The following is a 17,334-nucleotide window of genomic DNA, read 5'->3' as shown; positions in this document are numbered from 1 at the left end:
TTAGAGCTTTTGAATAATGATGGGAATATTTTCCATTTGTTTTGGTTGAAAAATTGAGTCAGTACAGAGCACATGAAGCCTCTGACTGAAAAGAGTGATTTTCAGTGTGGCAGGACAGGAAGTGTCTGTTTAAATATTTATCTGATATCTACATAATGGCCTAAACCGTTTTTTTGTTCTTGTGGAGCATAGTGATAAAAGGAAAAAATAGTTCACCTCTAAATATTCCATGGATAAATTTGCTTCCTAGGGGAGGGGAGAAGCACCTAAAAACGAACCTCCTCAAAACAAACCAACCAACCAAAACCAAACAGAAAAAGTGAAAAATAAATAAATAACCCAAAACAAAAAGCCAAACCAAAACAAAAATACAAAACCCCACATGATAGAGACAGCATAATGCTCTGAAAAGTACTGGAGTTTGAACCAAATATTCCTGTCTGAGAGTGAGATTTGTTTTCTAATTAAAAAGTGAGGCTAATACGATACATCTCTACTTCAGATGGTGTCAAGAACTAAGAAATGATGGAACTGGCTGAGGCAAACACTTAAAGCATGAACCTGGTAAACTGGGCTGGTGCTGCTAAGGATAGATTTGCTGGGATTGCAGAACTGGAACGTCTCTCTCTGGGGGCAGCATGGGTTTTGTACTTCTGTTTCTCTTCTTCTCTTGAGAACACTCTGATTTACTTTTGTGATAAACCAGTAACAACAGGGGGATTGCATTGCTGAAATGAGTTTAGCTGGAAGGGATACATAATGTCAGCTGAAAAACAGCACTTTGTAAGTGTGTTTTGGGCATGGTTCAGCAAAAAGTAGATCCTGTCAGCTCAGTAACATTCTGTTTTCTGGAATTTCTTCTTTTAGTTGAGCAGAATCGTACAGCGAAACTGTTTTGTCTTGGGTGCTAGATATGTGGTCCTGACAAGGGGAGCATGGACACACTTTGGTTTTCAATACATTGACTCTCAGATGTACCTCTGATGTGGGGAAGCGTTATCCGTGCGGGGAAGTGATGTCTTAGTCTACCTCTAATGCTGTTATTTCGGTCCTGGGTTGAGGAAATAACCTTCAAGAGTCTGTATTAGTGTGGGATGCTCAGCTGGCATCTATTCTGCCTATGCCATCTGCTCACGCAAAGTTAAAGCCATTCTGAATCGTGAGGTAAGAACAAGGGAAAATGAAATAGGTAGAAATGGGGAGGACAGATAAAGTGTCCTTGACTCATCCGTGTTCTCAGTAGGTGGGTGCTACTTTAACGGGACCATTTCCTGAGAATGAAGAGTCTCTCTTTGCAACACAGAATCACTGTCATATGCCGCAGACAGTTTCAGTATTAGAACCTGCACTGAAGTTCCTAAAGCTGTGAACAAATTAGGGAAATAAGTGTTTCTGTCTGGGCTTTGCGTGGAAGTATCTGTGGGAAAATAATTTTATTATTTTGGAAATGTAAAATGACATCCCAAAGTACGGATTCCAGCAGAAATAAAATGGCCTTGCTTTTTCTTAGCTAGTAAATTGGGAAAACATCATTGTGTAAGTACATTGTAAGCTAGGAAATGTTCATATGAACGGTGCTGTGTTCATGACAGTATTTGAAATAGCAGTCTTGCCAGAGGAGATGTCAGACAACCCTCCTTTCTTCTTGCTCTTGTTGAAGCACCAAACCATATGGCAAATTAAACCTGATTTTTATTAAGCTTTTCATTGTACTGAGCTTAGCGTGAACTGGGAAATGCACTTTCTTTGAACTATGCAGCCATTGTAGAAGCATCTTAATTAGGAGATGTAAATGTTTTTTCCTTACATTCCTGGGAGTTTGTAGCTCCCTCTTGTGGCTGATCAGGCATTTTAAAGAATCCTACTGCAAACGACTTTTTGTGTGACTGCCATTGCTCTTCAACACATGGTGCAGTGGTACATGGAGCACCTCTAACCTGGGCTTTTTGTTACTATATCAAGCATAAGTTGCTGTAAATTAACTAGATGCATAGATGGGTAAACAGGAGAGAAGGGTCTGTACATACTTGTACTATGCATGTGGCTGTTTCCTGAAGCTTTAAACTAGCTGAATGGACACATCCAGTTATTTAGCAAAAACTCTCTGCTGTCTGGTAACTCTCTTGGCCCTATACATTATAAGCTGAGGAATGGTTTACAGCTAAAGTGGGGATGAGATACGGGATGTATTGTAGCTCCAAGGAGTACAAATCTTTTCAGGTACCACATTGGGATGTCTTGCTATCAAACTCAAGGTTAAGATCTTAGCTGGGTTTGGAGAGGATATTTTCCTTCCAGTCAGGTTTGCAGGGACTCTTCTTACTATTATTATTATACTCCTGCTTTTCTACCTAGTGTGGAGAAAGATCTGTGTATGTTTATCTGGATTTTTTTCTGATAAATTCCCTTGCACAGCACATGATTTGTTTTGCTTTCTTTCTGTGGCTTGTTACAGCTGGGGCATTTTGCCTATACTACATCTTAAATTTGTCATAAACAGTTAGGAAATGTTTGATGGCTGAGGTGGAAATGGCTGTTGTGTAGACATCTCTGAATTAGATTTTTGTGCTGGCCTTTGGTTGACTTCAGGGCTTGCAAATCACTGTTCTCATATGGTATGGGAAGGTGCGCTTGTCTTGTAATAAGTCTCAGAAATTGGGGCAGAATATGATCAAATCATCTTTTCTCTACAAAAGTGAGCAATGGTCGTGACATTGCAAACCTGTAGGCATAGCTTTAAAAATATGAGTTTTTCTTAACATAAATTTGGTGTAAAAAATACCAGAGATTGGTCAAAAAATTAATTGAACAGCATGGAACTTTTCGGAAGGAGCGATTAAGTTTCAGTTCTATCACAAAACCTGAAGGTGCAAAGTTACTTTGCCCTTTTGTCACCTGCAGTGTTGTCTGCCTCTGTGTCTTGGCATGACATACTCAGAACTACCTGGAAAGAAAACTTCACCCATTAGTGTTTCTGACTTGGAGGAAGGAAAAAGAAAAAAGGTGGAAGAGGTTTTTATTTTGAAATGTCTCCCTTCCCCAAAGGGGCTGAGAATTGAAACTTTATCTCTGAAAATGCTGATTTCCTATTTCATAACTTGTGGCAATTTTTTCTCAATTAAAATAAAGGAATAATGATTAGGGAGTTTAGTAAAAAATCCCACTTCCCAGTAATCTGCAAACCAGCATTGCTGAACCCACAGCAATAGGGCAACAAACATTTATTTCCTCAGGGACGTTATTAAACAACCTGCATATTTATTATCACAAAATGGGAGCAGGTCCAGGTTTCTAAGGCCACTTCTTCCCTTCCTCCTCCTGAGCTGTAACTCAGACCAGGATATAAATATTTGAGTTAGTGTTTCTGTGGAAATATTAACGATATAAAATTACTAGAAACAAAAGAACATGAAATATCAGAGGGAAGGGATGGCTTGGCAAGGTGATCAGCCTTAAAGGGCAAGATTAATTTATAATCCTTCTAGATTCTGGAGTATGAATACAAATTTACAAACCATGTAGCTTATAACAAATACTGTGTAGCTTTGCAAGTTTACATATGCTACTGTCACTAATGCGAGACAGCCTTGAAATTGGATTTTTAGGAATTTTTTTCTTATGAAGAAATAAGATAGTGATAGTGACAAGGAGTTTCCGTACACATGTGTGTACATAAATATAAAGTTGGAAAGTGGAGGAATTCCAGCTGTGTGACTAAGCAGAATTCTGGGCAGAATACCCGTGTATTTTCATGAGGAATTTTTTCCCTTGTTTTGAAATCCTGGTAAAAGAGGAGTGTAAAAGGGAATGGGGAATGTATTTTGTAATGCCTTTATGATGGCGAGTAAAAAGAACTGACTAATTAGAAAATAATGTGTGATGGCTATCCAGTATTGTAAAGGTTGCTGGGAAATAAGTATGCTTTGGAATATGTCTTTTATTTTTTTTTTGTAAGTTTGTAACTATTTTATCAATTTAACTGAGAAAAGAAATAGAATTAAATAACATGTCAGATTCTAGACATCGAGTGAATACAGTAGCAGCGGATTAATAGAAACTTTAAGTAGCGAAATAGAAGACAGTAAAGACAAGATAGGAACAGGCCTGGAACATGAGCCGCTTTTAGGGTTTAAAATAAGAATGGCACAGTGATTTCTGAATGATTGAAACCGTATTTTGTAGTTCTGTATTACCATGGGTCATATTTTGTAGTTACGTATTAGTGGCAGGGAATACACCTTGACATTAGGTAAAAGATTGAAACACTTTATGTGGTTTTAGAATTATTGTAAAAGTTTTTATAATATGGCCTTTAACTTCTTGCTTTCTGCCACACAGGTCATCAGCAGTGAAGGGGCAGAGGGAGCAAAGTTCCGTCTCTCTGGTAAGGGAGTGGATCAAGACCCAAAAGGAATTTTCAGAATCAATGAGATCAGTGGGGACGTCTCTGTGACTCGGACCCTTGATAGAGAAGCAGTTGCCAATTATGAGGTGAGTAATCATAGCAATAGGATCTCTACCTCTGTCTTGATAGTATATATATATTTTAAATGTGTACTTGCTTTTAAAAGTGCTGCAGTTACTAAATTGCAGCTACTGCCCTATGAAATTTCCAGAAGAACAGATTGTCCTTTGGAAATGGTAAACGTGTTTATTTTTATATGCAATCGAAACTCTGCTTTCTGCATGTAATTTCTGTCATTTATCTTTAGTAGAAATACTGTCTGAACATCCTGTAAGCATTTGATTTGTGAATACAAAATTATGTTTGGAAAAAAGGAGGTCTTTGGGGTTGTTGTCACTGAGGTACTACAGGTTATATTTTTTTATTTTCAAGCTGTCAATGGGATATACTACCCAACTCAATTTTTAGTAATGGATACCTTTAATACAGCCAAAGAAGGTTCTATTAATATGAAAACGTTAGCAGATACATCTCTGTCAGATGTGTCTGCTACAAAGATTTTACTGAAGATTCCTTTCATCATCAATAAATTCAATGTTTCTCCCCATTGAAATTCTAACAAGTGATCTCTGAAATCTGTAAAATAACTGCACCACAACGTCCTGAAATGCATAATATAAATAGAGGCTCTGTCAATTCGTGTTTTCTATCTAGCTCTTGAAATGTGCAGTCAGATAAATTGTGTCTGGCCACTTCAATAGAGATGAGCAGCAGAATTCAAAATGCTCAATGATTAGTACGTTTACACGTTGCCACTTCTGCCACAGCCTGGGAGACCGACCTCCGTGTCCCAGTGCCGCAGGGAGCGCGCTGGTCCAGCCCCGGGGGACACGGGCTCTGGTGACAGTTCTGCCATCCCTGACCCCTCTCTGTTCTGTCTTCTGCTGTGTAGTAATCAATATTTGTATTTTCAGTGCAGTTTCCCACCTCCTCCTCTGGAAGAGTTCGTCAGTTAGCTGACTAGTCACGCTTGCTCGAACAGCACTGCTAAAATTTACCATATGTTGGTTTTCAACACTTAAACATCTATTTCTCATCGGGGTTTACAGTGAAATGTATGTTAACCACTCGCATAGGATTTATGGTAGTTACTGATGTCCTTCTTAAAAGAAAAACATTGCAGTTTCTCTTTTTAACACTGTTCCTCGTCTTCATTTACCAGCTGTTTCTTATTTTATCAGTGGCTTTCCACCTTAATCTGTTCAGTATAAACCTTGAATATTTTTTTTTTAACTGGAAAATCATAGTAGTCTTTTCAGCCTAATGCATCAAACCGCAAATGGCCCTTCTATCTGATCTGGCAAAGTATACACTTAAATTAAGACAAAAACATTTCCCTTGAGAAGCCTTTTAGAAGCAATGCAAATTATATACAAACAGTGCAGTGTAGTAGATTATCCAGAGCAATGGGAATGTATATCCTAACAGGCTGTAGTGCTTTCTAACCTGTTATATGGCACTCTGCTCAGCATGCTCGCTGGCGTCCTGTTGTGCAAAGTGTAGTTGAAAAGTTCTGTAGGAGAACCCTCAACTCAATTAGTCTGTCTTTGAATTGAGCCCATTGTTTTCCAATAAAGATGTATCATGGTGGCAGGAAGGCAGCAGGATTTTCTCCCTGATTTCCTTGATACATCAAAAGATGAATTACCTGAAAGACCTTTAAATTTCTCTCACAAATGTTTTTGTTTGCTGTTTTCGTTTGAGCTTCCCCCTGCCTAGTATTGATGTCCTGAAAGAAAAAGTTCAAAGCAAAGGGCAAGCAAGGAAAGAATAGATTTACATGAAAAAATGCAAGTTCTTTGCAAGCCATCATACTATCAAGTATACAAACAGTGGTGGGGCAAAGATAAAAAGGTGAAAACTGTTTGTATCCTTCCAGCTGCACAGGGAGCTGCTGTGCATGAGCACCGATTTATTTCCTATGCTTAGTGCTTATATAATCAAGAGATGAGAATTAAGAAAAATGCTAATAGGGCAAAAATAGAGGTTTTGGTGATCACAGTATTTCATAGAACTTCACAGATTTTACCATCTGTGTACCTCAAAACGTTTTAAACTAGCTAAGAATATTTAAACTATTACAAAAATTTGTTGTTGCGCCTTGCATTTAATGTTTGAAATTCTTCTTTTTGCTGCCTGCTTTCTCCTGGAGGAATATTGAAAGACCTGTAGGAGTTTTTCTCTGTATTCATTACAAGAGAATCATGATTAAATTAGAGGACTGAATGCGACTCAGACAACTGTTGATGGTCTGAGTTAATCCCCTCTTTCTACTCATTATTTTAAAATATTGTATTTTTCATAAATAACAGAAAATATTTTAAAATAGAGTAAAAACATATATATATATATATATATATATATATATATATATATATATATATATATATATACAAAAATCTGTCTGAGGGTCAGGGGTGATTAATTGCCATGGTAATTCTGACCTAATCACCTGCACATTTGGAAATGTTATGGCTTCTACTGAGAAAATGAAACTGCGCCAGAGGAGGCTGGTGAGACAGCAAAAGTCCAAAAGCCACTACGTTGAAATTACCCACTAGTCATTTTAATATATATATATATATATATATATATATTTAATGTGTATGGAATCATGCTCATGAAATGGTGTTTGCCAATGGGAAAAGGTAGATTCTTCTGGTATTTGTCCTTGTAACTTTGTGGGGTGGCTCCTTAAAGGTCAGAGAATGTTAGTCAGCTTCAGTTTTAAGTGAAAGCTGTTTCTGAAGAAGAGGATGTGAGGATGTTATGTCCAGCAAACACAACAGACTATTTTAGAAAAGTATGTAGTAATTATTTTTTTCTTCTAAAGATGTTTGATTCCTGATAGGAATTCTCTGGGTCAGAGTAAACCAGTGGATTTACATAGAATGGTTTTATTTTGGGGCTTTTTACAGCCTGTTGATGAAACTACTAAATGATGTTCTACAGAAGGGGCTTAAGCAGATTATGGGCATATTATTGAATTGTTTCTGGGTTGGCGAGATAAGCAGGTAGCCTGGAGCCCCTATTTAGTGTGAGCAAGAGGTGTTCAGTTATACAAACATGTTCTCAAAAATAATGTCTTTGGTTTTCTCTCAAGATTGGAATAAATAAGATTAGTTGGAATTTTTAGACAACGGCAAATAATTTATTTGTTATTGACAAGTGTAGACGTGTAAAAACAGATGGAGGAACTTGGTGGGGAGACTTAAGATGGATTTTCTAGTCCAAATCAGTGAGGTACATACCATCCAAAAATTGCTGATGAACTATGCAATTCTGAGTTAGCTTCAGATTCATAGCTATTCTGATTCCAACAGAGCAGAAATATTAGTGAGTTTTCAGTTGCATCTTTTAGCAAAAAAAAATTAAATATACTATGACTTCTAAAAAGAGCCGCAATATCAGAAAGGAAGGATTCCAACAAAGTGGAAAGTCTGGTTGTGCTAAGTGGTGATAAATGACTAGTGCATTGGGAAACAAAGGTTCAAATATAGGGCCAGTGAACACTGGCTGAAAAACAGTGTTTAGGGGGGTAATCTGTTAATTAAAAATGGAGTTCATTTTCAAAACCTCACATTTACATAGATAATGTATTCATAGGCAGGATGCTCTCATGCAAGTAAATGCAGGAAGAGTTGCATATATTGGTTACCATGAGCAAGATGACAAAAATCGCTAAGTTAAAGAACTGCATTTTGTTCTTTACTCAAAGCTACGTAGGCTCAGAAGAAATGTGAACAATATTCCATTTAATTTTTACAGTTCATGCACAAGGTTTTGGTTAGGCATTCCTTGGGTACAGGACAAAGCCTAGAGCTGTATAAACTTGTTTCCTATCACTTATCCCTGCGTGTAACCCCTGCCGCAGCAAAATCCAGTTCTGGAACCTCTAAAGCATCAGTGGCAAAGTGCCAACCAGTCAATAGGGGGCTTTCAGTTGGGTCTCAAGATTTATAGGGTGTTGCCATCGTTGATGTGTTTTTTCATAATCGCTTCCCAAGTGTAAATATGTGTGGAAGAGAACTAATCAGAAAGTGATCCTCTGCAAGCATGAAATGAAGAAGCTTGAGAAAACCATTCAGCGACAGTGTGCAAATTAGAGCTGTGACCAAATTTACCTAGGCAATTTGAACTGTTAATGAAGAGTTAGTTTTAATTATTTTTTAAGTAAAGATCTTTATTTGCTTTAGAAAATACTTAACAAGCAGAGGTGTGAAATCAGTTTCAGCTTTTTTCTAATGACAGATCACACTTCTGTGAAAGGGTGCCTTGCAAATGGTAGTGACAGACTGAGACATTGGACTGAAAGCAAACTGAGAGTATTACCTCTATGTAGTAGTGTTTCTGTATGTTGGATTATAAGCAGACTGATAACAGGCTAAAGAATTCAGACCAATAACAGCAACAAATCTCTATTGTGAACTACTTGAGTTACATGAGACTTGTTTTTGCAACTGAGCCAAACATTTAGGATGTTGCTGCAGTCCTGGTGGACTCTACTTCTGTGTTTAATATGGAACAAATAATGGAAATGCCTTCACAATCATGAGGAAAATTAACTTGGTTGGATGCCAAGGAGTATTTTGTGAGATTTTTTTTCTAAGTACTTGGATGCATTTTTGCAGATACTGAAAGTATTACTGTAGCAAAAAAACTAGAAGTGAACAGCTGTAATTTATCCTGTACGGAAGAACGAATTTGTCTTCGGTGTAAGTCCATTTTAGTGCAGCTACATCCTTTTCAGAATGATTTATCATACCCTGATACTGAGTCTCTGCAATATGTAGTGTGGAGATATATAGACAGCACACAAAAGCATGCCTCTCTTTGAGAAGGAAAACCATGAACTTGCTTCTAACTTCAAGACTGGTTGAAACTGTGTTTTAATCTTGCTAATCTGCACTAGCGGAGTTGTCTGTAGTGTAAGTGATCTGCTGTGTCTTGAGCTGAAACCGGTTGATGGGGAATGTCACTTCTGAGTCATCTCCCACTAATATCCTGAAGGAAGGCACCCAGCCTTCTGTGGGAGGAGGGGTTTGGTCTTGTAGAGATAGAAATTTCAGTAAAATGTGCTTGGTTTAATTAAAACATCAGTAATACACAGAGAAAACCCATTAAAATACTGGTGTTCCCAAACTACATCTGTTACATCAAAAAAAGCTTGGAATTATGGCAGAGTACAAACTTTCAGGAGGAAACCTGATTATTTAGAAAGGATAAAAGAAAATTTCACTGAAAAAAATTCTTGTGCAGCTATTGGATATGATTATTAATAAGCTAGAAAATTATTTATATAAATGAGCTATAGTTACATCAAGCGACACACAGCTTAAAGTTCTGGCAGTGAAAAAGACCACGTTACACAGATATATGTAGAGAGTGTGTGAGATATTTTATATGTTTTTTTTTCTTTATATTGATATGCTTACTTGTGTACTCATTAATGTGTTCACATGTTGGGGCACCAGGTAAATTCAGAGAACTGTTTTGAATGAATGTCATATTTTGACTACAGAGAGAAATGAACACTGCCTGAGAAAGTGCCATTAGGTTGTTGCCCATCTCTACATGGACTTTTCAGTAAGCAAGATGCTGATAATGCCTATGCAAACGAGGAAAATGTGGATACTGAAAATAATGAATTGCTATAGGTTGCATCTCAAAAAACATGGGCAGTCTCTTGAAAAAACATTGAATTCCCCCTGTCATGGCTGCACATGAAGGACCCGCAGGCTGCTCCACGTCCTGAGGTTGGCACAATTATCTAAACGTAGCAAAGTCAAGTCTCAGCAGTTGTGCTGCTGTTCATATAGCAGTCACAGGCTATAATTTCTGTAAACCTATGTTAGCACAGCATCCAAAATTGGTCAATTTGCAGTTGAAAATCTGTTATACTGGTATTATTCCAATATAGGCATTTTCATAGAGGAAGAAGAAATCAGCTCTAGTTTTATATCAGAATCCCTTCTACTTCAACAAGTCTTGAAGATGCAAAATGCAAGAAGTTCAGATAGTCTACTCTGTGGGTAACGTCACTCTGTTGCTACACTCCTTTCAGAAACTTTCGCTGCGGCCAAAAGTTTCAGAACAGCAAAGTTTGATGAGCTGATGGTGTGTTATGATGTGACCATGCAGGTTCTGTAACTGATAGTGAGCTTCATCAGTGATGCAAATCTCATCCCTCTGCAACACCTTTATTCCAGGGCAACTTCTCAGTGTAGCATTGCTGAGATGCCTTGGTTGGATTTAAGGTGCCTGAAATGAGGCTTTGCATGGCTCTTTGTCTCTTGTTAACCAGGGACTGTTGGTGTCTGGAATCTCCTGCCCACAAAATGGCATTACGCTCCAGAGGACTCTCTGAATATTATGGAAACTTGTTCTTGGTTCTGACAATGCCGGCACTGAACTTTGTTTCTGACATAGCTGTTCATGACTTAGCGCTTCTTTTACTTGTATAGGGAAAGGGTGAAGTAAATGAATCTGTCAAGCTAAAACCCCCTTTTTTAAATCTAAAAACTAAGAGTGATAGATGAGTAAAAAAAAATGTTGCTTCCTATTCTTCTGTAACAAATTGTTTTAGACATAGAAGGCATTTTTTTAGGATGCCGTATATTGGAGAAAAACAAGTATTGTTTGTTAACAGATAATTAGATTTTTTTTTTCTTCTCCTGTTGAGATTATGAAATGGCAAATTTGAGTATTAAGAGATATTTCATGAAACCTAGAAGCAGAAATGCAGTAACAGGAACAAACCCAGCAGAGGCAAAACTCTGGGTCCTTTGACAAGCTCTGTATGGGTAGAACTTGAATTCATGGGGAATGTTTTGGCATTGGTTGTTTACCAACGTCATAAACAAGGTGGTCACCACAACTGTTTGCATAAATCAGATATTTGAACATATAAATTTTACATAGAGTCCCATTTCTTAAAATAAGATTTAAATAACTGCTTGCACAGCTGGGACATAAATGGGATTTCCAGGCATTGGAAATATCTCTCTTTCTCCCAAGGTTAGTTTATGGGATAAAAAGAAAACCTGTCAGGAAACGAAGTTAAAGTTCATGGATTTTTTAATGTATATTCTCCCATTTTGTCTTGGGGGAACAAATATCTATTTTATATAAACTCCCTAATTTACCATATCTTGTTAATTTTTACTGTGAATAGTCCATTCAATACGTACATGTTATGAGATATCAGCAGGGTACTGTCATTTATTTCAGAAGCCACGAGCATCCTCATATCATTTGTGTGGAATGCTCACAGAAGTCAACAGTTAGTTTTGTTGAAGGGCATATGCTTTATTCTTAGATCTAACTGCTTGCATGGCTTTGACATTTCTGTGGTTCAACAGCACTGTCATGTCATTTGTGGGAGGAACTGAGTGAAGTTTCGTTAAAGAGAAAAATCAGCAGAGGTTTGCTCATAGCCTACAACTGTCAAGACATGGTAGTGGGCTTGGAATTCCATGCTAAAAATAAGCCAGACTCCAAACACCAGGCAAAATTAGTATTTTCTCATTGAAGAGTGGGAGGTGGAAATGCACAGCAGTTAGGAACTAAAGAAAAACTGGATTTTACTGAGACAGTAACAAATGACACAAAATTTGGTTTAGTGGTTGTTTTGTTTGTTTGATTGTTTATTGTTGTTATTATTATTTTCTAACAGAACTCCTGGAAAGAATAATGATGTGTTCACTAAAACAAGAGGAGACTAATTACATTTTTGTCACATTACGTTAATAGTCTGTGAAACTACTTTTGCTATTACATATTAATTGCATTTTAAGGCATTTAAAAGTCATCATGATACTTCTTCACTCTTTACCATGACCAGTTTGTTTGTTTCTTGTCTATTTGTATTACACCAACCCTCAAAATACCTTGCTGACAGCTCACTGTTCTAGGTGCTGCATAAATACCTGGGAAGACACTTTGCCCTTTCCTCGGACCTCATGTTTTCCTGCAGTGAAAGGACAAAGTCTTGCTTTGCAAACACTCGGAATTGTTCCCAGCGTGTGTGGTGATGGACCCGACAGCAGCTCCACAGGGACCGCGGGTGGTTTATGCCTCTCTAGCAAGGGCACGTCAGGGCTGAACGGAGGGGAGGGAATGGCTGGGGAGCTCCTACACCTGAGCTCTGTTCTACCCACTGCCTTGTGAATCCCAGTTCTGTACATTTTGTCATATTTTTTTGTCTGCTGTGCACTCAGATGTGCCTGATTAAGCTCATGTACGTAAAGGCACAGCTTAGAAATTTAGAGGAAAATTGGGAACATCTTATTTTTTGGTTGGTGTGGGTCAAACAACTTGCTTAGGAAATCTTTTTCTGCTCAAAAACTTTTCTGGAACCCATTTTGATATATCGGCATTCTGCCAACTAGCCACAGGTTAAGTAGAAACTTAAAGCTTGTCTTTATGAATGCTGAGGAGTGTTGTGTTTAATCTCTTATTAGGCATATATATATATATATATAGTTTTGGTTTTGTTTTTTTTTTTTACTTTTTTTCTGGAAGATGTGCCAGTTCTGAGCTTCTTGATCCTTTGCTAGGTGTGCAAAAACATTGCAATGTGCATTTTGAAACAGAGTACCTTTCCTGTCTCTCAAGTCAAAGTCTTGAAGGCATGGCCTTATTTGTTACTTTGCAACACTAGAAGCTTTTTCTAGTCCATTAGTAAATGCAGCATTAATACAGAAACTTTAGAATTTTGGTCGCGCAAATCTTTGTATCTCTTGTTCCTCTCACTGAAGAAAGAAGTCTGTGTTATTTAGATATTTGGTCAAAATTCAGAATCTTAATGTTCTAATTGCGGGAACTATCTTGATTTAAATGACTATTTCCTCATCTTGGAAATGTGGGTCCATAACAATCTGTAGCTTCTGTCCTTAAATGAAAACCGAGATATTGTCTGTAATAACTATTCTTTTATATATATATATTTTTGAGAAGTAAGGCAACGAATTCATTACATTTTTTGTCTATAATTTCCTGTCTGCAGCTAGAGGACCTGCTGTCTCTCTTCTGACCTCTTGTTCTTTTTGTACCTGACAAAAATCGTATTACCTGTCTTATCCTCTCCTGCAATCTTCTTTCCATTTTCTGCCTTCTCACATTGTTTTTATCCCTTGCACTTTTAACTTCATTCCATAACCTTTCTACTCCCCCGTCTTTATTGATGTTCTGTGTCATTCACTTACATTTTCCTACACTCTCTGCATTTTATTATTCAAACATACTGACCTGTTTTATGCTCTTTATAAATAGTGTTGCTAGGGGTATGCATAATCATCATCTAAACGTAACTTTGTTTTATCATTGTATAGAACCTTTCCACTGTCTTTGCGAAAGCTGTGCTGCTTTCTCCATTCTAACCTGGTGTTTTCATATGTAAATCCCTTTACGAACTTGTGTTCTGGAAACCCTTGACTTTAAAGTACTTACTCCATGAGGCTTCCTTTTCTTCAATTATCAAGAAACAGCCTAGTTAGTTAATATGTGATGCTAAAAAATTTTGGTAGAAAATAGTTTTGTTTCCATTTTAATGCTTTTTAGACTGCATATCTCTTCTGTCAAATTATGGATATCAATTTAAGTAGTATATGATTGTCTGGAAGTTCCTAGCATTTAGTTTATTAAAAATAATTGTAATACTTAATTTTTCAACACTGGAATTATGGTCCTTTTGAAAGTGGTCAGCCTCAAAAACTGAGTGGTATCATAGAACACCTGATATAATAAATACTTCTATGTCTTCAGAACTGTGGTTTTAATACTTGATCTGTGTAAAATTATTGAGAGTAATGGGCCATAATTTTTAAGCTGTATATGCATATGTTTGTGGCAAATACTATAAACAGGTTTCTATTTTATACACAGAGGTAAGTTTTAATTAATGTGGGGTGGCATGATATTTTTGCAGAATGTGTGAACAGAACTTGTATAAAATTAAGAAATAAGCATGCCTCAGTGACTCAGTTTGTGGATTGTGTGTTCCATTGTATGTGTTTCCCTAACGTCATTAGAGGGAATTAGGCTACAATAGATAGCATCATTTAGATATCATGGTTCCAGTTGAATGCACAGTTATCTTCAAAATCCAGTCTTTCTGCTCCTGCTCACTCTTGCACCGAGGTTTAGGAGCCTGAATATGATGCAGTTGTTTCATTGGGTCCCTACTATGGCTTGTTTGTTATGTATTTCTTCCATGTCTGTAAGAGACTTTGAAGAAGTCAGTCTCCATTACTGAAATAATACAAAAATTAGTGTGAGCTGGGGAAAAAAAAAAGTACTTCAGAATCCACTTTCTTGGGTCATCTTCAGAGCTTTTCATTTTTGACTGCTAGATTTTCAGCACACTGCAGGACTCCTCTCATGAGGTAGGTGATAGTGAAATTTTATATTTTGATCTGTGGAAATGAAATTAGAACCCTTTGTGGGTCACGTCCTCCCCACCCCCAAATTTTTCAGTTGTCTCTCTGTTATCATGTTGGTGGCAAGGAACTGTTCTTGAGTTGTGTGCCATGGGGGATGGATGCTGCATGAGCATAAATAGAAATCCTTTTTCCTTTTGCATCACAGGTGAACCCTGTAGTGTTTACAAGAAATAAAATAAATGAAACTACATGTTTTGTGAAGATAGTTCTGACTGATTACGTTTACCGATCAAACAATAAAAGACTAATTTATGTAGCAATCCACTTCAAAAAATACAGCTGCACTTCAGTATGTTGCATGTATGTTTGCGTACACGTTGCTTTTCTGCTATACTTCAATTAAATACCTACAAATATATCCAAAAGTATATGTTGGTTTATAAACATAAATGTATGATATCAGAAACATTAGCATATCCTAACAGATTTATATACAACTACTTTGTCTATTCCCCTCAAATCTTGCTTCTGTTGCAGTCAAATGGAAATCTTGTTTCCGTGCTTGACAGCATGAAATCACTAGTATGCTATCATTATTTCTTAATTACTGTATTTCGAAGTTATTTGTAGAGACTTCAGTCACGCTGAACCTCAGGCATCCTACTGTCACCATCTGAAATGTTACCTGTCCCAAGAATCTAAAATATGTCAGAGCTCCAGTGATTGCATGAGAGTTTGAGTGATGCAATGAGTTCCTTTTAATCTGGCTTTTGGGCTTCTTTTTGATCCACATCATCTGAAATTTGGAGTTCTTTTGGCAGTTACATATTCATCTCTTTAAAATGAAAGCATGATAGGACTTGATAGGTGGGACTTCAAGAAGAGCACTAACTGTAATGAAACTCATAAAACACATTGCAAGCAGAGCAGCAAGAATCTCTATTTTCCCTTTATTAGTCTTAGGTGGTGAAGACATTGAAGGGAACAGGTGATTCTTCTGTGTTCAAGTTTTTCCTTCTTTAGGTCTTTTCCAATGCACAATAGCAAATGAGTGAGAGAGGTGGAGGGAACTACAGTTATAAAGATTTTGAGACCATTGCGAGAAGAGACTTCTAATAGTATGGGAATTTTACTTGACATCATTTTGTTAACATGTAAATGAAAAAAGTCTTGCGTCTTGCTGTATTTGTCCTGGTTTACTCAGGTCATTAGTAATTATTTCTCAGTTAGACATATTCCTTAAAATGAAGCTGTATTTATGCAAATATCTTTTTTTTCCTAGTAGAGATGTGACTTTTGTTTAAGATTTTTCAACAGATTATTTGTTTCTATCAGTTCACTTTAAGCACCATATGTTTAGACTCACATGATAGATGTTTATGTTTTGAGGGACTTTGCTTGTAATTTTTCTTTAGAGGACGGAACAGGTCTCAGTAGCTACTGGCAAAACTCATTGCACAGGTGTGTGACTAGAAGTATTTGAGGGCAGATACATTAACTGTAATCCTGAGCCTTTGGAAGTTACCCCATGAGGACATTTTTTCTCTGTGAGCATTTCTATCATACTCAATACAGCAGATGCTGGTAAATGTTCTGCTCCAATCTCTCCTGAAGTCCAGCACTAAAATGTAGAGGATCATAAAACAGGCCAGGTGGGACTGGAGGCTTTGGAATGGGAAAGCACATGAGTAAAATATTGGAGAAGGTGATATGGAGCTAGAAAACCTCTGTATGAAATGGTTATATGCATGAGAGGATTGGATACATATTAATTATAATTTCTTCGGGTTTTTCTCATTAGCACGTTATATGGTGTACCCTGCTATGCAGTTGCATTTGCAGTTGAAATTTGAAAATTAAAGATACATCATCTTTGCAGAGTTCTTCTCAGCCTCTGCTCTGACATTATTCTTAGTATTTATTCTACATAATGGTAATTCAGATTGCTGAATGCAAGGTACTGAAAATACCTATTATCTATTTAAGGCTCTGTTATTATATTTATTACTTAAATGTATTGTATATACATAATACATAGGTGATATGAATACAGAGTACAGATTTTATTTGTAGATGGGAACAAATAAAGCAATATACTGTTGTTATATTTCTGTTAGTTTTAGAAGATTTAATAGAGTTAAATAACTGAATTATGACTTACTACTTAGAAATTACTAAGACGGAGAAAAATCATGACAGTTTTAACCTACTGATTTTCCTTATTTTCTGAAACAATTTGTAAAATACTTTCATTTTCCCCTTGCTGGTAGGGAAACCTAGTGCAGAGGACAATAAATCAGTAAAGAAAATGTTCTAAAAATAACATATATATTCCCTAAATGCTATGCAACCTTACTGTATTTTACATTTTCCCCTGTAAAGAGGAAAAAAAACATTTGGTATGGGAGAATACCCTACTGGCAAGTCATTTTACCTGAGCTTCTCGTTTCCCCATGGTCAGTGCGACAAGTGTCCCCCGCTGCTCAC

General features: G+C 37.0%; 1 protein-coding gene across 4 annotated transcripts in view; it reads left to right on the top strand.

The window, feature by feature from the left end:
• Positions 1 to 17,334, top strand: part of CDH13 (cadherin 13) — a gene marked incomplete at its 3' end in the record, with an annotated part of 467,396 nt that overhangs the window by 222,757 nt on the left and 227,305 nt on the right. For all 4 annotated transcript variants that reach the window (XM_082062395.1, XM_082062394.1, XM_082062396.1 and 1 more), the window contains one exon: positions 4,339 to 4,491. In XM_082062395.1, the coding sequence (XP_081918521.1) occupies positions 4,339 to 4,491 (153 nt within the window). The remainder of the gene's footprint in view (positions 1 to 4,338; positions 4,492 to 17,334) is intronic.

The sequence above is a fragment of the Streptopelia decaocto genome (genome assembly GCF_964273445.1).
Source record: "Streptopelia decaocto genome assembly, chromosome: 11".
Taxonomy (NCBI): domain Eukaryota; kingdom Metazoa; phylum Chordata; class Aves; order Columbiformes; family Columbidae; genus Streptopelia; species Streptopelia decaocto.
Note: the sequence above shows the minus strand (reverse complement) of the source record. Positions and strands in the feature narration are given on the sequence as shown.